General features: G+C 43.5%; 1 protein-coding gene across 2 annotated transcripts in view; it reads right to left on the reverse strand.

Annotated features, from left to right (window-relative positions):
* Positions 1-160: 160 nt before the first annotated feature.
* SPIRE1 (spire type actin nucleation factor 1) overlaps positions 161-22,184 on the reverse strand; it is a 162,296-nt gene continuing 140,272 nt past the window's right edge. Inside the window, exons 9-17 of one of the 2 annotated variants that reach the window (XM_070361817.1) lie at positions 20,563-20,735; positions 15,560-15,650; positions 11,207-11,349; positions 9,031-9,204; positions 5,462-5,599; positions 4,847-4,917; positions 4,312-4,339; positions 4,079-4,215; positions 161-2,383 (exon numbers count right to left, since the gene is read on the reverse strand). In XM_070361817.1, the coding sequence (XP_070217918.1) occupies positions 2,125-2,383; positions 4,079-4,215; positions 4,312-4,339; positions 4,847-4,917; positions 5,462-5,599; positions 9,031-9,204; positions 11,207-11,349; positions 15,560-15,650; positions 20,563-20,735 (1,214 nt within the window). In that variant the 3' untranslated portion in view covers positions 161-2,124. The remainder of the gene's footprint in view (positions 2,384-4,078; positions 4,216-4,311; positions 4,340-4,846; positions 4,918-5,461; positions 5,600-9,030; positions 9,205-11,206; positions 11,350-15,559; positions 15,651-20,562; positions 20,736-22,184) is intronic. The other variant, XM_070361818.1, reaches the window with a different exon arrangement.

The raw sequence follows: 22,184 nt of genomic DNA on the forward strand, positions 1-22,184 counted from the left end.
TGAAAGTGTTCTCAGCCTGGAGGGAGAGGGTGAGAATGACGGTCAGTGCGCAGACACACATCAGATTCCACCCGAGGCCAGCCAGCCAGCGAAGCTGTTGTCAGACCAGAAGTAAGTGCCAGAAGCAGCACAAAGAGCAGCCTGGGATCCGAGGGAGGGAGGGAGGGAGGGCGGGGGGCAAGGCTAAGGACTGTGAAAGCATGCCCCACAGGCCAGCAGTGGATGACCCTCTGGAATTATCCAGTTTGGTTGAGGTGGCGGACACACGCCACGGATGTGGGAACTTGTTTGGCACCAGAAAGGGATGCGGATTTGATTTCTACAAACTGTCCCATGGAAACCTGCCGCTCACGATGTCCCAGTAGTTAAACAGTGTCACAAACCCGGAGCAGTGAAGTCAAGGATCACATGGGCTAGATTTTGCCATGTGAATGGGATTCTCATTTCAGGGGAGGGGTTAGTTTTTTGTATTTTAGAAACACCTATAAACTAGTCATTATTTTAAAAAGCACACTCCTGGGTCTGTTTTTTCCACGGACACAAACACCCGCCCCCACTCCTCTGTCTTCCTTGCACCTGTCCTGGGGATGGTCTAGAGGCTCAGGCCAATCTATAAGGGGTCTAGAGTTGAAACTGTCCCTTGGAAAACTGTACAAACAAGATTCACTCAATGTAACATTTGAAGCTATCACATGAGCCTCTTTAAATATTTCCATAATCAGGGTTTTCTGGTGGCCCACTTTTACATGCAAATACAAATTGTTAACATGCATTAATTAGTCAATTGGTAAAAGTTTATTTTGCAAGTGTAAGTAATTTTAAGCAATTTACTAACTTATAAATTTCCACCATGAAAAACCACTACCAGAGCAGTTCTGAGGTATTACTGTTAATTCCCTATAGAAATGTTGAGGGGGCGTAGAGTGACTGCCATGCCTTTTGGTGAGCAGTGCTGTCTCCAGTGTTGACTGCAGACGTGTCCCAGAGTGTGTCAGAAAGTGGCCTGGTGCATTAACCAGGCTTGTGAATGTGACTGGCTGGTCACCACTGAGCCAACCAGAACCACAGAGAGAGATGCCACGGAACAGACCACACAGCTGAGAAATGACAGGTGTATGGTGCTGCCTCCAGCTCGGCTTCATCAAAGCCCACCCTACCCACTCAAGTCGCTTAAAAGGAAAATGTGTGCAAAACATCCAAAAAGCTTATCGGCAGGTTAATTTTCTAGTAATTTTAAAAGACTAGACCATGGTTTTCCTTTAAAATTCATTTATAAAAATAAATTTCAGTTTGAGACCTTATGTACCAAATTGTGGCTTAATTTAGTCATGATGGTGAGACTGTAAAGTATGAAAATTGCTGCTGGAAAGGTGGATGCTCACAGCCATTCTTCTAAGAGGCCAAAGTACTGAGCTTCTGGACAAACTTCTAGCCTGCCTTTGTCCCATGATGCCACAAAACTTTCTTAAGACCTCCAATATGCAACTACTAGTAACAGTAATACATTCAAGGTAAAAACAGCCTAGCACTTGCTCAGGAGACACTGCCTTGCTGCCCAGGGACACAGGCACCCCCCCTAGGCCTACAGCTCCGATGCTTGTCCTGGGAGGCAGTGGAGAGCCCTTCCCAAGTGTCTCAGAGCAACAATAACTTAAAACCAGTTTGACACACAAGCAAACCCTTGCAGGTTCTGTGCTGTGAGGCCTCCAGGGGTCTGTGTCCATCAGGTAGGAACACTGTCAGTGGAAATGCCAATATGACTTACTGCTTAGACCTTGCTGGCCCCTAGGCCTGCGCTAGACTGATTCCTCACACGAGAACCTTTCTGCCCTAGAACATTATTTCAGGCACAGTAAAGAACTAAGAGGAATGTTTCTGGCCTCCAAATCTATAATCACACAAAATCAAGTTTCAAACTACTGTCCTCTTAGTGCAGATGAGCAACTGGCGACTGGTCATGTGTTCTCAATTTGACATGAACACAGCATTTAGTCTGTGGAACAATGCAACACAGCAAAACCCTGATTCTCACACAAACCCAAGCCAGTTAACCACATTGAGGAGACAGTGACAGCCTGCTCAGCGTCCTCACAGGAACTCGACTCCCACAGGAAGGCACGGGGCTCAGACCTCACTGATGGTCCTCTCTGAGGGGCAGTACTCTGAGGGGCCTGCTGAGGACATGTAGACGGACTGCGTCTTCCTCTTCAATCGAGCTCTCTTGTTGGCCAACACCAGACTGTGGCGGCTTGAGCTGATGATCTCAGAAATGAACTTTTTGCAGTCCACACACACCTCCATAGCACTCCAGTCCTCCACCAGCTCTTTGGGAAATTGGAGTTCTTCATCTGATTTGTCCACAGACTTGGATTTTGAGGACAACCTAAAAAAAAACATTTAAAATATCATTTATTAAGAATTCTACTGCAATACTAAGAAAATACATGCAGAAAAAGCAAATTTGTTGCCAAAATATGATGGAATGGGTGGTGATTGGCCATGTCAGATTCATCGAAAGAAGTTAAAACTGGTGACAACATTCAAAATATTTTTAAAAAACCAGGAAACATGTTTTATTAAGAATCTTAGTACCCTTTATAGAATTTTCGTAAAATAGGTTATTCAGAGTATTCACCTTCTGCACACAGTTCATGAACACTAACAACTGAAATGAAGTACATGTTGCTAACGCCCCACTGATGATGCAGAGAAAACTTCAAGTTCTTTCTCAGTGACCCCATGTCACGGTTAATGAACATTACTTAACTCTTGATGGTAGGTCAGGAAACTACAGGAAACTGAAGTAAATTTATCTTAATCCTATGACACAACCTGAAAAATTATCTTTGGACTAGCTTTCTTATTTTTGTATTTATCAAATATACCTCTCCCTGACTACAGCAATTGTCTTTGGCGATGGCACCCCACTCCAGTACTCTTGCCTGGCAAATCCCATGGACGAAGGAGCCTGGTAGGCTGCAGTCCATGGGATCGCGAAGAGTCGGACTTCCCTTTCACTTTTTACTTTCATGCATTGGAGAAGGAAATGGCAACCCACTCCAGTGTTCTTGCCTAGAGAATCCCGGGGATGGGGGAGCCTGGTGGGCTGCCGTCTATGGGGTCACACAGAGTCGGACACGACTGAAGTGACTTAGCAGCAGCAGGTGACTATTTGGATTCTAGAGAGCTGGAGTTAACTAGATAACATCACTGTAGATGTTTTGGATAGTTTTTGGAAATAACTAGGCATCATCTACTCACTATTTTAATTAAACCAAACAGGAACGTAGAATTAAGTACAGGAAAGAACAGCAGCCATGTTCGCTTGTCCGGAGCCCATGGACAGCAGCCCAAACTCAAGAGCCCAGGATAGGGGCTGAGCACAGGGCAGAAGCCTTGGACACAGGTCTGAGGAGCTTCCAACTCCCTCACCTCACTGTCCACAGACCTTGACATGCTGAATGGCCACCATCCAGCATTTGGCACCAATGCTAGTGTCCCTCACAGATGGAGGGGCTGCTGGTGTGTAAAACCCTGTCCCTTGGGCCCTGCCAGCTTGGAACCTGAGCTGGTCTGCCTTCCTCCTGTCTTTCTTAAAGACCAACACTAACCTGAACACAAAGTGACTGATACCCAGGCATATTTTCCTTTTAAAATGCCAGCTCTTGGCATAAAGCTTTATTTCTGTCTTTATGTTAGGAATGTAAGTCAGCTATTGCAGACCACTGTAAACACAGGATTAAAAATATTTTTTTCAAAACTAAAGGAAAGATTAGACTCTTACGTGCAAGTTTTCAACTCCACTGAAAAGGATAGTTTTAAAGATGACTTTTAAAGGATACATAAAAGTAATTATTTCCAAAGTAGAAAAAATATTAAACTAGGAGACTGTGTCTTTCAAGGAGCTAGCCATTATCCTTGACACGCTACTTTTGGAGATTTGTGTAAGTCAAAACTATTAAAACTAACCCACCCATGTGCCTCTCCTCAAGCCAATATCCCACCATGTCACCAAAGTCCTTGAAAGTGCTTTCTTCTTTCACAAAGGACACTTTGGAGACCCAGGCCTCCTGCTCACCTGGCAATGCTCCGAAGTGGCCGATGGTGGCCAGTGGAGGGTTTTTCTGGCCTCATACAGCTTTCGCCTCTCTGCAAGGCAGACGGTCCCAGTGAAAAGATAGGAAGGGTGGAGTATGGCTTGGAGGGCAGCCGCATCTATGATCCCAAATAAAACTGAGAATGAGCAGGACTGCTGGAGAGGCAGAGTCACTGAAATCAGCACAAGCTGTGACTTTACTGAGCTCGGCTTACCTTTTTGCAACACTGTGAGCACACCGGCCTGTATACAAAATCAGAAAGGTTACTTAGTGTGATTCCATGGATATGACTGGAGAGTTAAGAGAAGCCAAAGGCTGCATGCCTCTACCTGTCTACAGTTGGTCCCCCAAACTCCAGTTCCACCAGAATGAAACAAACTGATACAACTGGCTTGCCAAAAAGACCATCAGTCTGTAAAACTTAATGCTATGTCCTATGAAAGGATCAACTTAATGTCTGGGATTTTCTTGTCTATTGTGGGTTCACCTGAGAGTCACATCTATTTTTTTCTGTTCTGATATATTATTATTAGAACTGTCTTGAATACATAAAAGAAATACATGCAGAAAAAAAATTTTCCAGGCTTAATATCAAATAACCATCCACTGTTGAAGCAACTGCTGTTGTAACTCATAAGCATGGCACATGATCACACACTGGATTATTTCTACTATTGTTCCTGTGAGAAAAATGATGAAACAGTGGAAGTGTTTCCTTGACTACTGTCATCAATTACAAAAAGCCTTACCTCTTACAGAACTGACAGGTATAAGACCAGGTGAAGAAGGAAAACCTTCTGGTTCGGCAACAAAAGCAGAGCTAAAAAACAGAAATTTTAAAGGAGAAAAAAGAATTGCCAACAGTTAACTTCCCAATTTGTACATCTAAACACGTATTTATATGTGGAAAGTCTTAGTAGACAAAGGGAGAAGAGCATTTAGAGACCCTTTTACTAAGTTTGATTCTGTGACAGTTACAATCTGGCTCTGTATTTGATTATAATTCTACTTTCAAATGGGAGAAAAAGGCCACAGCTCTTAAGGGTCTTGCCATCATGGAAGCAATCTGAAGAAGATTCTAAAAAAGTGTCCTGTGTTTCTCAGATATGTCTTCTCAATAATCTTTTAAAGGTTTAACAACTAAGAGCAGACCTGATTTTAGGAAGGCACACCATTATTTATTACAGTGGTTTTAAACCTTACGGTTTTCTATTTCTATGGGAGAAATAATACTTGCTTCTGTGAGCAAGGGAACAGGGACTGCCTGGCAGAGGGTGAGCCTCTGGCCCCTGGAGCCCCCAAAGCCCTGTGCCACCTGGCAGCAGATAGTGCCCGCATGACCCGCCAACTGGAAAGGGCTCTACCTTTCCTTTTTTCAGAGCTGTGTAGACATCTTTGTATTGCTGGTACTTTTCCAGCTCTGCTTTGACCAGGACCTGACGAATGTGCATCACCTCCTCCACGGTCAGTGCCAGGCACTCCACTGGGTAGCAGAACTCCTCCTGAAAGTCAGAATCCATGTGAGCAAGAAGCCCCACCCCCTCCAGCAAGGCCATGTCCCCTCCACTTCAGGGCCCTGGTTAGTAGCTCCAAAGAAGAAAGAGGCTCCCAGGAAACCCTGGGGCAGAGCTGGCTTGCTCTGGGGACCACAATCTCTGATCACACCCAGAAGGTAGCTGGAGACTGCTGGGTCCCAGGTAGCACTAGCCGACCAAGACCTCCAGTAACAGAAGTTTCTCATGTGTGTTCAGATGCATCTCAAACATCACTAGTCCCTGACTGTGTCCTGAAATCTGGGGGAAATGCTGCTGCTCTAAACCAAATTTATGTCCATTTTCTCCTGATACACAAAGACAGTATGTAGCTTTCTGTTGTATACTATCTGCTCAAAAGTAAACAGCAAATCTACGATACTGGTACAGTTTTAAACACTGATTTGTGGTACCCAGAACAGCCCAAAGAAGACGGTTAGTAACTGACATTGAGAAACGTTATTTAGTGGTAAGTTACATCAGCACAGCCTGAAAACTCCTAATGGTGTGAGTGAACTGGACCCAGAGGTCAGCAGACACTCCCATTGGGCTGCCCCATGCACTCCAGAGCCCTTGTCAGTTTTCCACACGGATTGTGGAGGATGACGCTGATGTAACTGATCCCACTGAATAAAGAGCCTCTTGCCTGCTCCCAGTTGGCCCTGCACTGATTGTGGACCCAGCAGAAACACAGAAACGTCCTGTGCGCCCACAGCATGTGGGCCTCACAAACCCGTGCCCTCGGTGTACACACACTGGAACTCACACCCACACACACAGCAGTGCTGTGCACAGGCATTCTGGACTCAGACAAGCCAAACAAGAAAGCACAAGACTATGGATGCAGTTCATGGAGATTTAACATTCAGTTCAGTTTTCTAATCAGAGAAAAAAAACAAATCTAGGCCGCAAACTTGACAAACATTAGCATTTACTATAAAAGAAAATTTGCAGAATTACTGCTTCTTATAGTCATTACAAAATTATCTCTGTTCAAGCTAACTTAGGGAAGATTAAATTTGCTAAAAATGTTTTAGAAAAGATCCTGCAGTTGAATTTTTAAGATGAACAGCTTAGTATCTGGAGGATGGGAGGATAGTTTGTTAGATTATATCATGCTCTAGAATGTCTAAATACTCAAGAAATCCCACCATCACACACTTTTCTCTCAGTAGGAAGAGCTTTCAAAGATAACAGGCTTCAGTTGGCATGTCCAATATTTACTGTGCTTTGCTCGGCCCTGAGAACAGTGTGTGTATGTCTACTGGGACATGACAGTCTCTGAGTGCTGGACATCACAACTGTGCTCAGACTAATGCGCCGGCTGCACACACCGAACAGCAACTTTTCTCAGGTTCTGATGTGTCATTAAGAAGTCTTTACAGTCGTCTTTATTCATCAGTGACGAGCATGACTACCTATATATATGAATCTAGCAAACAAGCAGAAGACTACTCCCGGAGATCGGTGGCCGTGTGTTAGGAAGATGGCAACCTTACAGCGTAACACAGGTGGTGATAGCAGGCACTGCCCTCTCCTCAGCCTCGAGTCACAGACGGGCTCAGTCAGAGCCTACTTTCAACTTTCTGCTTTGAACCATACCCAAATCCACTGCTCTGTCAGATGAAATAAGAAAGGGTGGTTTTTTTTGGTGTTTATGTTCTTTTTTTTAGAATTTCAAGCAGATTATCCTTTGGTAAATAGCTTCCATCAGGTCAAATGCTAATGTTTTAAATCTGGTGCTTTCCCAAGGACAACAAAACTTTAATGCAACATGAAAGAAAATAAATAATTATAGACTAGCTTTCATTATTTTTTTTCAACTGATGAAAAAACATTGATTTAACATCCCCAAAGCCAAATTACCCCAGATCTTGCTGAGATCCTCATGCCGCAAAATGTGAAGAGCACTCAGGGTTTGCACTTCACCCCGAGCTGAGCCCCTGTCCCCACTGTCATGAGGGGCTGGTCACACTACAGCAGGCATGGAACTTGGGTCCTGGCCTGGCATGGATGCCAGGGGCCAGAGCAGCATGATTCAGATTCTCTGGCTGCTCTGTGCTGCAGCGTAGCTCCCAAATTTAGAAACGGGAAGCTAAATCTTAAATTTTCAAAGATTACAATATACTACAGGAACAGCTGTGGTGCCTTTAGAACTCACTGTACATATGTCACTAAAATGGCTGGGTTTCTGTTAAATATTCTGGTTATATTTACCATTCAAAAGGCGTCGGAGTTAAGCCAGCACAGAAATTAGAGAGCACAGTGTGTCATCTGTTACTGAGCTGGAGAAACAGACACAGTCACATTTTATAGTGTTTGTGGTCAGCCCAAGCTTCATAAATAAGTAGGAGAGATTTGACAATTATCCAAAACAGCCTTTTGAGTTTTTAATAAACCAAAGGAAAGCACACTTAAAAAGAGCAAATATTAAGTTTAATTACTCTTTTTTCAAGTTCATCTTTAAAATTCAAGGTAAATTATCTATCTGAAGTCATCTGTAGACTTAGTAGACGAGACTAGGGAGGGTTGAAAATAAAAACAAAATGTCAGAGATCTTCAGAAACACCAAGAGGGGTGGTACTAAATGCCACTCCTGCATCTGACCACGTGCTCACATGGCCAGATCAAAAACGAAAAACAGGATTGAGCCTGAATTTCATGCCAAATGAAGAGAAAGTAATCTGTTGTACCTCATTTACATTCAGTTTATTTTCTGAACCAAGATGGGTAATAAAGAATAACAAAGAATTTAGAGGCTGTTTGCTTATCAAGAACAGGTCTGGTCAACAGGAAGGACCCCGGAGCCAGGCAGGCTGCTGCCACACAGGTCGCACTGTGGGCAGGGGAAGCCTGAAGACGGTCCCAAGGCTTTTTATGCTACTGAGGTCTGGAAATTATACTTTCTATAAAAAGTGTACTCTGTATGAAAATCTCAAAAGATAATACAAAATGAGTATTTAAAATATTTAAATAATCACATCGATAAAACTTGATTTCTCTGTACAGAGAAGCAGGGTGGGTTTTTCTAACAACCATCCTGACCATCATAACACAGCTGTACGGGAGCTGGAGAAGAGGAAGGGTCCCTGTGGCTCCCTGGCTGGGCAGCTGAGTGTGGATGACTGCTTCGGGGGAGGCCAGCGGAATGCCTCTCCATCAGGCCTCTCAGAAGCTCTTCCCACAGGCTCCCTGACGCTGCTGCATTCTCAGTTTGTTGTCCTTTCACTATCATCCTGTCATTTGAGATCATGGTGTGATCTATGCATCTACCAAAGATTGGAATCAACGGTCAGAAGCAAAGTGTCCATCTAAGCTGTTAATCTGTGCAGAGTGCGGCAGCTGAGGCATCACGACCAGAGACAGAGGAAGGTAATTCCCAGAGCCCGCAGGAGGCCAACCTGTGTGTGTCTCCACCTGCTGGTAAAAGCTCTCTCACACAGATAATAAACAGCCCCTGCTACCCCCAGCATGGCTGCCTCCAAAGGGTGAGAGCCGAGCAGAGAAGCTGTTTGGAGGGTAGAAAAAAGTGGTCGGAAAGGCGGCGCTGGCCATGCTGTGGTCATCCTGGGAACCTGAACAATACGTATGGGGAAGAGAACAGCAGGGGAGAAGAAATGGAGAAAATACTGCTGAACATGAGTGACTGATACAGAACCATTATAGAGCATGAAAGAAAAACAGACAAAAACACCACGGAGGGCATTAATGTTAGATTCCATATGAGTCTCCAGGCCATCATCTGCATCTATGTGTGTCAAAACGAAATCAACCACGAAGTCACAGCTGGAGAATGTGAGTTCACACAGCAACACTTCAGCTGTCCTGTGAACTCTTATCTCCCACACAGGTTTGCGGGATGGAGGCCCAAGGCGACAGTAGAAACACACACCCAGCAGCCACCCCTACCCTACTTGGAGGGCACTGCCCCCAGTCATCTGACCAAATGATGAAAAAAAGTACACTTTCAATATCCTGAGGAAAGGGTGCTAAGTCTCTTCAGTTGTGTACGACTCTTTGCAACCCCATGGACTGCAGCCCACCAGTCTCCTCTGTCCATGGGATTGGATTCTCCAGGCAAGAACACTGGAGTAGACTGCCATGCCCTCCTCCAGGGAATCTTCCTGACCTAGGGATTGAACTGGCATCTCCTGTGTCTACATTATTGGTAGGTAAGTTCTTTACCACTAGCGCCACCTGGGAAACCCCAGGAGGAAAGGGAGGAAGGTCCAATATAAATGAAAATCAGTAACAACAAAAGACATTTCTGTTGTCTTTAGTTGAGACCTTATAAATGCAAAATGATTCAGTGTTTTCTTAAAAAAAAAACAGCTAAATCATACTTTTAAAGACAATACTTACAAAACTAGATGCCACTGCCAGTAAAGGAATGGGATTTTATGGACTTCCCATGATAAGCTACTGGCAAGAAAAGTCAGGACTTTGATCTGGAGGTTCTTGCATCTCAGCTGGGACCTAGAGGCAGGCCGAGGGTGCGGAGTTCTGTGAACAAATTACCAGTCTGCACAGACCATGGGCTCCCCTGCCTGCTCACTAAACCTCTTCTCCGCAAAGGCATGTTGGTTGTACCTTGCTCTTCTCCACAAAAACAGCTCATGGCCTGACCATACACACTGAGCTCCCCTGCGCCAGGAAGACACCTCATGGCCTTCCTTGGTAAAGTTTCCCAGGTGGTGCTAGTGGGAAAGAACCCACCTGCTGATGCCAGAGACGTAAGAGACATGGGTCCGATCCCTGGGTCGGGAAGGTCCTCTGGGGGAAGGCATGGCAACCCACTCCAGTATTCTTTCCTGGAGAATCCCATGGACAGAGGAGCCTGGTGGGCTACAGTCCATGGGGGTCGCTAAGAGTCTGAAATGACTGAAGCAATTTAGCACACATGCACCAGCCAAATACTCCTTGTAGTTAATCTGACAGTGTCTTTACACTGCTAATTTTAAGTTTAACCTCAACAGTGTAGGTATTTGGGAAGTCAGGTGGGACAGAAAGAATCCTCGCAGGTTTCCTCTGGCAGATCCGCTGCCTCTTCCTGGAAGGACCTTGTGGGCTACATCCCCTGCCTGATAAGTGAATAGCTATGACGTGAGCCTGGACGTCTCTGGAAAACAGCGCAAACTGTCAACCCATCCAAACAGCTGCAGTGACTCCAGTATCACAAAACATGCTTGAAAACAAGGAACAATGGATTTTTATGAATCAAAATTCTCCCTTTGGATATCTGCCTCAGTAAGAGTCTACTGTAGTCAGACTTCACTAAGTTTTCTGTTTAGTTTCAACAATTTTTAAGTGGCATTTGAAAGGAAAAAAGTGTTTCTTTAATAAATATCCATACTTTCAACCATAAGTAAGTGTTTCAGGGGGAAAAAAGTACTTTAAATGAACAAAGAATGTCAGATTTCACTTGGTTACTTTTAGGATTGGTTTTCTTCAGCTAGTAACAACAAATAAGGTTATTATAAAGTTCATTCTAGCTTCTGGAAGCTTCTCAAAGAAACTAATGATTCCAGGTCTCTTAACTGCTTACAAGTTGCTCTGCATAGTCTGTGGGCTACTTACAAGAGACCGGGAGCTCTGCCTGGATGCCGGCAGGAACTGTCTCACATTAGTGGGTGTTTCCTTCTCAATGGAATGTCGTCTCTGGGGTGGCTGCCGTCGCTCAGGCTGAGGTGTGGAGGATATGGGCAAGAACTTGGGAGGGTCTGAAGAAACAGGATGAACCAAACTGAAATCAGTTCTCTTATAAAAGAAAAAAAAAAGCAACTTAGGTTTCAAATTTCTAACAGAAAACCCTCTGCCATATGTGACAAACTGCATTCAAAGATGGAGTGCTGATTTTGTCGGACTGATACATTAGGACTGGAGGCCACAAGGGGACCCTGGAAGACTGTTACAGAATAATCTTTGCAAGATAAACTTACTACTGAAATAGCAAGGAAAAGGAAAAAGTGTTCAATATTCAAATTCATGCATAAAATGCAACATAAATGCAGTCTCAGATTCATAATATAAATGCCATCCTGTTATTTTCCACAGAATTTTGCAATTAAGAGTCTTAGGCTTTATTTAAAATTTTTTTAATTGGGCAAAAGACTTGTATTTAATAAACAATTTCAAGGGCAAAGAATTCAAAGAATAGATCTTGGGCTTTATTTTAAAAGCATGTGAAAATTACGTATTGTTTGTGTCAAGTCATACCAAAATTGTCAAGTTTATACCTTCCTTTTAAAAGATAAAATATGAAAACTCTTTCTTCTTGATGTGTATCAAGACATTTTATCCTTAGTTTAAATCAAGCTTTATTTAAAAAAATTAAGTTTCAGCTTCAATGTTAATACTACATATGACACTGCTCCTCTGTCTAGGAATATCTGGGGACAGAGTTTAAAGGGGCAATGTTTCAGGCTCTGATTCACATTGTGGAAACACAGGAGGACATCATAGAACTCTGCTGTCTGTCTGTCTGTCCTTCCTCCCACCCTCTGCGCAGTAAGAAGGTGAGGAAAAGTGAAAGTCAGCACAGTGAGGAAGAGATGACCATCTACTTGGACTGTCCTAGCAATAAATCACTAAAAAAAATCAGAATATACTTCCCTCAATCAAGAAAAGGTACAGAAATCCATCATGTGATTTAATGGAGTCTCTATAATATTTAATGGGTCTGGTCAAATACCAATTACAGATAATAACCAAGGTCAGCTCCTGTTGTTTTTGATGTAATCTGTTTAAGTAAATCAAAATACTATTTGAAGAATTTTAACCACTGAAACCTCCACATGTACATGTACGAAAAATGAAGTCAATATACTAAAGATACTCTGTTTTTTCTTAGTAAAATTTTAAATAATTGCAGTAAGATATACATAATATTTACCATCTTACCCAACTGTACATTGTAAAAATTTACCAATTATACCATTTTAAAACATACAATTCAGTGGTATTAAATTGTTTACAGTTACCTTGTTATGCACCCGGTTGTAAACTTTATTGTACTTTGTTGGATGTTACATATATATTTTAATATTTATTATTTATTTATTTGGCTGAGCTAGGTCTTAGTTGCGGCATGTGGGATTTAGTTCCTTGACCAGGGATCAAACCTGGGCCCCCTGCATTTGGGAGTACAGAGTCTTAGCCACTGGACCATGGGAAGTCCCAGATGATATATTAAATGGATATAAAATAAATTGGTCTAAAGGGCTAAAAATATAAATAAAAATGTAAAATGTGATTATTAAAAACAAAATGTGTGTGGCAGGGTAAAAATGTAGTACTGTTCAGTTCAGTTCAGTCGCTCAGTCGTGTCTGAATCACAGCACGCCAGGCCTCCCTGTCCATCACCAACTCCCGGAGTTCACTCAAACCCACGTCCATTGAGTCAGTGATGCCATCCAGCCATCTCATCCTCTGTCGTCCCCTTCTCCTCCTGCCCCCAATCCCTCCCAGCATCAGAGTCTTTTCCAATGAGTCAACTCTTCACATGAGGTGGCCAAAGTACTGGAGTTTCAGCTTTAGCATCATGTGTTTAAATGTAAGAGGTCATCAACTTAAAATATTCACCTGTCTGGTAACCACAAACCGAAAGTCTATATAACAGATACATACACAGAAAAGAGAAAGGACTCCACATAACACTAAAGATAGTCATCAAGGAAAAAGATTTCTTTTTTCTTGGAATAAAAGGAAATAAAAACAACCACAAAACAATGAACAAAATGGCAGTACATACATACCTATTAATATCAATAAATACCAAAAACAGGCTTTCTTGGTAGCTCGGCCTGTAAAAAATCTGCCTGCAATACAGGAGACCTGGGTTTGATCTCTGGGTTGGGAAGATACCCTGGAGAAGGGAATGGCAACCCACCCCAGTGTTTTTGCTTAGACAATTCCATGGACAGGGGAGCCCGGTGGGCTACAGTCTATGGGACTGCAGAGTAAGATATGACTGAGCAACTAAGCACACATGCACAAATATTAATCATTGCTTTAAATGGAAATGGACTAAATGTTCCAATTGAAAGCTTCAGAATGCTATGGAACTCTCCTCAATGTTATGTGGCAGCCTGGATGGAAGAGGAGTTTGGGGGAGAATGGATACATGCATATGGATGGCCGAGCTCCTGTACTGTTCACCTGAAACTGTCACAATACTGTTAATCCGCTATACCCCAATACAAAATAAAAAGTTAAAAAAAGAAAGTGAAAAGATAACACCGAAAACAAAAGAAGATATTTGCAAATTATATATATATATTTGATTTGACATCATTCTTGTTTTTAAAAGCAGAACATTTACTGTGCAACTACCTGTTGAAATACTGTTTTTCAACACAAGTCTTGTTTTTAACATAAATGCTTATAGAAATAAACCTCCCTTTTGCTCTGGGACAGTTTCTGTTGACTTATTTTTTCTTCTGAATGAGCCATACTTTCCTGTTTTTTTATGTGCCTTGTGATTTTTTGTTGAACACTGGACATTTGAATTTATCAATGTGATAACTCTGGAAATTAGATTCTACCCTTCCCCAGAGTTTGCGGAGTTTTGTTACTGTCCCTAGTCACTGTTTCTCTTATTGTTGAAGGCTGATCTTTGAAGATCAGCCTGATGTAAACTTAACATCTCCTCAGGTCCTTGATGAGCCATTCCCTGGGCATTCATGGTCACTTTCCAATTCTCGCATATTCCCTGGAGATATGGAGGGGGGAGGGGGAAGCTGACAACAGCTCAGCAACAGCCGTCTACCTCTGTCTGCACCTCTGATATCAGAAGCAGTGACCAGAACACAGAGCCCCAAGATCTGGAGGGCCAGGTCATTTTGTCTGTCTTGGCCCCGCCAGCTGTGTGCAAGCTGCTTCAGGAACGGCACACAGCTGACTGTCACATGGACGGGGACAGGGGAATGAATGGCTGCCACTCGCTAAGAGCTGAAATCTACTGAAGTTAACCACAATTCACCATCTTCCCCTGGAAGTTGTAAGCATTCAACAGATTCTAGCATTCCGAATATATCAGACAGATTCTGCCACTGCAGTTACTGTCTAGGTGGGAAGATGACTACACAGTGCCTGCTACTCTGCCAGCTTCCCAGAATCCTCCCCGCTAATATAGAATTTTTAACCCTTTATATTAATCTTACAAATGAAAAGATTACCAAAACTGTGGCTTCCCTCGTGGTCCACTGGTGAAGAATTTGCCTTGTAATGCCACGGACACAGGTTCAATACCTGGTTTGGGAAGTTAAGATCCCATCCGTTGGAGCAATTAAGCCCACACACTACAACTAGACAGCTGCACCTCAGGGAAAGATCCCACATGACGCCATGGAGACCCCACACGCCCCAGGGAAGACCCAACACAGCCAAATAAGTATTTTCAAAAAGATGGCCAACAGTACTTTTCAAAATGATTTCATTTTACATTCTATATTAGAACCCATTACCAAAAAAAAAAAAAAGAACCCATTACCTGAAGAGTTATAAAGGTGTTTTTATTATCCATACTTGTACATGGGTAAGGGGCAAGGGTGTGTGGGGGTATATTTGTGTGTGTGTAGCAAGAATGATAACAAGTGTGATTATTCAGGGCTTCTGGCTTAAATTTAGATAATGAGGTAATTCTAAAAAGTACACATAGGCTGACCTACTCCCTACAGCTATCATCTGTAAACCTAAAGGTGACTGATTTATTGTAAGTTGAGAACCTGAGACCCAATTACAGTTTAGCCCTATCTTATGTTATTCCAGGAAAAAAACGATTATTTCTGCTCCTGACCAGGGCAAATCCAGGGTTGGTTCTTTAACTAGTTATCCCAAATGACAACAAGGCACTTTGGGATTTCCTTTCCTAGGTTAAACATGTTTTTTTTAAGGCATCTGACACTGGTTCTCTGTACCACAAATACTCACTCTTCCTTGTGGACACGGTCTCCAGGAAGGGGTCTTCCAGGAAGGAGGGAGATGCACTGCTGCTGCTGGCAGACCTGGGCAGGGTCTCCTCCTGAAAAAGACACAGGGCAAGGGGGAGACACAGATTTCTTAGACACTAGTGCTCTCATGCTCATTAACAGTGTTCACTCATAAGAGGTAAACTGAGGCACCACATTTTAATGTCCAAGGTTCAAAGCAAGTTGGAGACAAACTAGAAGGGATCTAAAATTAGACATATCTGGGTGTGTGCCCCGGCTTTGTTCCTCATTAGAGTGATGTGACATAGAGCAAGTTTCTTATTTCAGTTTCATAATTTCAATAGGATTACTACAAGGACAAATCTGAGAACACATTTAAAATGCTTAACACATCACCTGGCACACAACAAATGGTGATTAACATCATCAGTCAAGTATTTAACACATTTAAAAAACTAACAGACTTACTACCCCTACAGAGGTAGAAGTGTTTTGTTCACTGTTGTTACCTACTACCAAGTCCATCCCTTACTAAGTAATGCATAAATATTTGTTGAATGAATGAAAACATATTTATGAGAAATATGTCTACACTGTGTCAAAATTGAAATTCCTGTTACTTGTGAGAAGAGACCTTCTTAATTTGTTTTAGACTATAAATCACTGCAGATGGTGACTGCAGCCATGAAATTAAAAGATGCTTACTCCTTGGAAGCAAAGTTATGACCAACCTAGATAGCATATTGAAAAGCAGAGACATTACTTTGCCAACAAAGATCCGTCTAGTCAAGGCTATGGTTTTTCCAGTGGTCATGTATGGATGTGAGAGTTGGACTGTGAAGAAAGCTGAGTGCCAAAGAATTGATGCTTTTGAACTGTGGTGTTGGAGAAGACTCTTGAGAGTCCCTTGGACTGCAAGGAGATCCAACCAGTCCATTCTAAAGGAGATCAGCCCTGGGTGTTCTTTGGAAGGAATGATGCTAAAGCTCAAACTCTAGTACTTTGGCCACCTCATGTGAAGAGTTGACTCATTGGAAAAGACTCTGATGCTGGGAGGGATTGGGGGCAGGAGGAAAAGCGGACGACAGAGGATGAGATGGCTGGATGGCATCACCGACTCGATGGACTGAGTTTGAGTGAACTCCGGGAGATGGTGATAGACAGGGAGGCCTGGCGTGCTGCGATTCATGGGGTCGCAAAGAGTCAGACACGAATGAGCGACTGAACTGAACTGAACTTATACCAAAGTGAAGTACAATATTTATTCATGAAAAATTTACTACTTACTATGTGACATGAGATATATATTAACTGGAAGACAACTCAATTCCATAATACATAGAGAAAACTGCTAAATATTTTTAAATATAGAAGAAAGTTAGGTTAATATATTAATCTATGATCATGTGAGACAAATAGTGAAAATCCTTTCTGACCTACTTAGTGTGGAAAGCATTAGTTTCGAACAAGCCCCACTACAAAGGACCTAGTCAAGGAACAGGAGAAGAAAAAAGCCGTGGAGACCACAGAGCCCACACAAGGATGGTCTGAGTGGTCACCTCCTCCTGGTGCTCACTGCCAAGAACAAACCAGGCGACATCAGCCAAGCCTCACCCAAAGGTCATGCACAGGACATCGTACACGTCTCCAGAAAAGTCAGTGAGAACTAGCTTATCTCCTGCTTCTGGCAGGTCAAAAGGAAGTAAAAGCTATGAGTATCTCAAAAAGAAAAAGTCACACACAGGACTTCTCAGCAGTTATGAGGTGGGAGCTCCTGATTCAAACAGCAGAAACCATCCCCACTGTACATCCTTCAACCAACCTTCCCAGAACCACTGTTACAGCTGACTTTACTAAGGCATGTCCATGCTGCGCAGCCTCCCTCCTTCCCAAGGGTCTGAAACGCTTCCCCTGAGAGCAGTGAGGATCCCGCCCTGGGCTGGCAGGGTGGACATGGGATTGCTGGGGGGAGGGGTGTGGCTCAGCGCTTCTTGGGATTTTCTCCCAGAAGCCGTGGACGGCTCCCTGCTTCTGCCTGCCCACCTGAGGGAGCTGATCCACTTTCAGACTACTTGAAAACTAATCCTACCATTAAAAAATAAACTCAAAGTGGATTAAAGACCTAACTGTAAAACCGGATACCATAAAACTCCCAGAGGAAAATATAAGGAGGACACTCACTGACATAAATTGTAGCAATATTTTATTGGATCCATCTCCTAAAATAGGAAATAAAAGCAAAAATAAATAAATAGGACTTAAACAGTTCATCTTATTCAACATCAAGAAAAAACAATTAAAAAATGGGCAGAAGAACCGAACAGACATTCTTCCAAACAGGAAATGCAGATGGCCAACATGGTACATGAAAAGATGCTCAACACTGCTAACTACCAGGGAAATTCTAATCAACACCACAAGGAGCTATCACCTCACACCTGTCAGAACAGCTATCATCAAAAACAAAACAAAAAAACATAAACAATAAATGTTGGAGAGGATGTGGAGAAGTGGGAACACTTGTACACTGTTTGCGGGAATGTAAATCACTGCAGCCACTGTGGAGAATAGTACGGAGGTTTCTCAAAAAACTAAAAGCAGAACTACCATATGGCCCAGCAATTCCACTCCTGGGTATGTATCTGAAAAAAACAAAAACACTAATTCAAAAAGATACATGCACTCCATTATTCACAGCAGCATTACACTAGTCTTTGACACTCACCAATGTCAGAAGTCCCTATCACTGTCAGAAGTCCCACAGCTGTGCTCCCAGGGTGAGGCTGTCCCTGAGGCCACCAGAGTCATCTCAGATACAAGCCTGGGCACCGAACTCACTGGGCAGGAAGGAAAATCTCCTTTTGACAAGATGCCCAGTTAAGGCACAGATACAGCTCCTGAGCTTCGCTTCCCTACTGAAAGCTTTGATATAGTGCCAATCAAAGCTTATCTTGACTTTTACAATGTTACCTGGGTCGGGCTAGTAGAGATTATTAAAGACAGACCAAAAAAACCCATTGAGATTAAGAATTTTGAGAAAAGAAAAAAACAGCAGTGGAAGCAGACCTGGTGCTGGGAGGTCTATTCATAGTTTGGCGGGGATTCTGTTACTTTTCTGTTGTCTGACTTTGTAAACTGAGCCTCTACCTCTACTAAGCTGTGTTCTTACTGCAAAGTAATGATGCTGAACACAATTTCTAAGCCCCTTTCCAGTTTAAATTACTTTCATTTAGGCATTCTCATATACTGCTAGTTGGAATACTAGAAAGTTTATGAGATATGAAGATTTTGGGCTTAGATTTGGGTTTTAGATCTGTCTCTATAATTTACTTTTTAACAGTCTTAGTTCAAAAACAAAACCTTTCTGTGTGCACTCAATATGCCAGCAAATTTGAAAAACTCAGTAGTGGCCACAGGTCACTTTTCATTCCAATCCCAAAGAAGAGCAATGCCAAAGAATGTTCAAACTACCACACATCTGCACTCATTTCACGTACTGGCAAGGTAATGCTCAAAATCCTCCAAGCCAGGCTTCAACAGTACGTGAACTGAGAACTTCCAGGTGGATTTAGAAAAGGCAGAGGAACCAGAAATCAAACTGCCAACATCCACTGATCACAGAAAAAGCAAGAGAATTCCAGAATATCATCTGCTTCATTGACTATGCTAAACCCTTTGACTGTGTGGATCACAACAAACTGTGGAAAATTCTTTAAAGACATGAGAATACCAGACCACCTTACCTGCCTCATGAGAAACCTGTGTGCAGGTCAAGCAGCAATAGTTAGAACTGGACATGGAACAACAGACTGGTTCCAAATTGGGAAAGGAGTATATCAAGGCTGTATATTGTCACCCTGCTTATTAAACTTATATGCAGAGTACAGCACGCAAAATGAGAGGCTGGATGAAGCACAAGCTGGAATCAAGATTTCGGGGAGAAATATCAACAACCTCTGATATGCAAATGACACCAACTTTAATGGCAGAAATTGAAGAGAGCCTCTTGATGAAGGTGAAAGAGGCGAGTAAAAAAGGTGGCTTAAAACACAACATTCAAAAAACTAAGATCATGGCTTCCGGTCCCATCACATCATGGCAAATAGATGGGGAAACAGTGGAAACAGTGACAGACTTTATTTTCTTGGGCTCCAAAATCACTGCAGATGGTGACTGCAGCCATGAAATTAGAAGACACTTGTTCCCAGCTGCTGCTGCTAAGTCATGTCAGTCGTGTCCGACTCTGTGCAACCCCATAGACGGCAGCCCACCAGGCCCCTTCGTCCCTGGGATTCTCCAGGCAAGAACACTGGAGTGGGTTGCCATTTCCTTCTCCAATGCATGAAAGTAAAAAGAGAAAGTGAAGTTGCTCAGTTGTGTCCGACTCAGTGATCCCAAGGACTGAAGCCTACCAGGCTCCTCTTCCAGGCAAGAGTACTGGAGTCGGGTGCCAATGCCTTCTCCGATGACCAACCCAGACAGCATATTAAAAAGCAGAGAGATTACACTGCTCCAGATACTCAAAGTTCCAGATACTCAAAGCTATGGTCTTCCCAGTAGTCATGTATGGATGTGAGAGCTGGAGACGACTCTTGAGAGTCCCTTGGACTGCAAGGAGATCAAACAGTCAATCCTAAAGGAAATCAGTCCTGAATATTCATTAGAAGACCTGATGCTGAAGCTCCAATACTTTGGCCACCTGATGTGAAGAACTGATCCACTGGAAAGACCCTGATGCTGGGAAAGATTGAAGGCAGGAGAAAAGGAAGACAGAGGATGAGATGGTTGGATGGCATCACCGACTCAATTGACATGAGTTTGAGCAGGCTCCAGGAGTTGGTGATGGACAAGGAAGCCTAGTGTGCTGCAGTCCAAGGGATCACAAAGAGTTGGACATGACTGAGTGACTCAATTGTACTGGCTGAAAACTAGGAGGAGGGCAAGCAGTGGCTGCAGCAACACAAGGGCCCATGGAGGCTGACCCTGAACAGGCATGGGCCTCACCTCTGAGTCGGAGCTGTTCAGCTCAGCCAGAGTCGGGGCTTTGAGGAGTTTCTTCCGCGGCACAGGCACCTGCTGGGCGGCTCCTGACCCACCTTCTCTGGGCTGTGACGCCACACCTCCATTCACCATGGATGATTCTGCAACATTCTTGGGAGATTCAGCGGTTGTCACCTCTGGGGAAAAAAAGGCAAAAGCTGACCTTTCCCTAAGCACAGAAAGGTGGTCAGTGGACCAAAAGGAGTCTTCAAGCGCCTGCACTGAGCTGAAAGGCATTCCTACGTCATGCAGACAGCACAGAGGCCACACGCAGTAACACCTGGGCATATAACACATGTGTATTTGACATTAACTGTCACACTCAAATAAAGGAAACCTTTCCAAGAATAACTATATATTCACTATATGTGTAGATTAAAATTTAGAACTGGGGGAAATCCTACAGAAAACCAACTCCAGTTGCTTTACTTCCCAGAGGCCCAGGGAGGCTCGAGTTCCCTTGAGCCTCTGAAGAGTAAGTGATGGACTGATGGAAGTGACGGTGTACACAAGCCTCCAGCATGGGGCTGCAAGATTGAGGGCGGTTTGAGTCTAAAATAAAAACAGTCAATTATCTATACACATATAAACATGAACACACAGAATCTGGGATACATTCCTTATGATAAAGCTAATATAGATTATCCCAAGCTCAAATGTGGATGGAAAGGCAGTGAAAGAAGTGTGGGAGCAGGATACAGAGCACGAAGTGCGGAGTACAGACTGTAGATTATAAAAGACAGGGGGTGAGAGACCAGAGCAGAGAGCACACGGCACAGAGGGTGCGAGCCCACAGTGCAGAGCACGGAGTGCAGAGTACAGACTATATAGACTATAGAGGACAGCAGGGAGAGGCCAGAGCAGAGAGCACACGGCACAGAGGGTGCGAGCCCACAGTGCAGAGCACGGAGTGCAGAGTACAGACTATATAGACTATAGAGGACAGGGGGGAGAGCCCAGAGTAGAGAGCACACGGCACAGAGGGTGTGAGCCCATGGAGTGTGGAGCACAGACTAGACTACAGAGACACAGGGCTGGGAGCACAGAGCAGAGTGTGTGTCCAGGACAGGGCATGGAGTGCAGAGCACGGAGTTGGGAGTACAGACTGCAGATTATACAGAGAGCACAGGAGGGAGACCAGAGGGTGTGAGCACAGGGCAAGAGCACAGTGCGAATGTTACGTAGCGTAGCGTACGTAGCACAGCACAAGCTACTGTGTAGGGAGTGTAGGGCTTAGAGCACACAGAACAGCAGGGCGAGGACAGTTCGGATTCAGAGTCTAACTCTGCTGCTACTTGTCTGACCTTGAGCAATTACAGCAAATTCAGTCCTCATCTGTTAAATAGGGCTAACAGCAGAAGTGGGCTTGCTGTGAGGATTACATAAGTCAACAACTGCATATAAAACACTTAATAGTGTGTGTAATAAAGGTGGCACACAATAAATGTTAGCAATTATTAACACTGACTTTTATCTCCACTTGTGAGCGAGTGGACTAAGGCTCAGTGTGACTCAGCCGCTCACGGCCAACTCAGCAGAGCTGACAGAGGAGCCTTGGCAGAACCAGTTCCAAAAGCCTGTAATCT

This window comes from Bos mutus, chromosome 24 (assembly GCF_027580195.1).
Source record: "Bos mutus isolate GX-2022 chromosome 24, NWIPB_WYAK_1.1, whole genome shotgun sequence".
NCBI lineage: Eukaryota > Metazoa > Chordata > Mammalia > Artiodactyla > Bovidae > Bos > Bos mutus.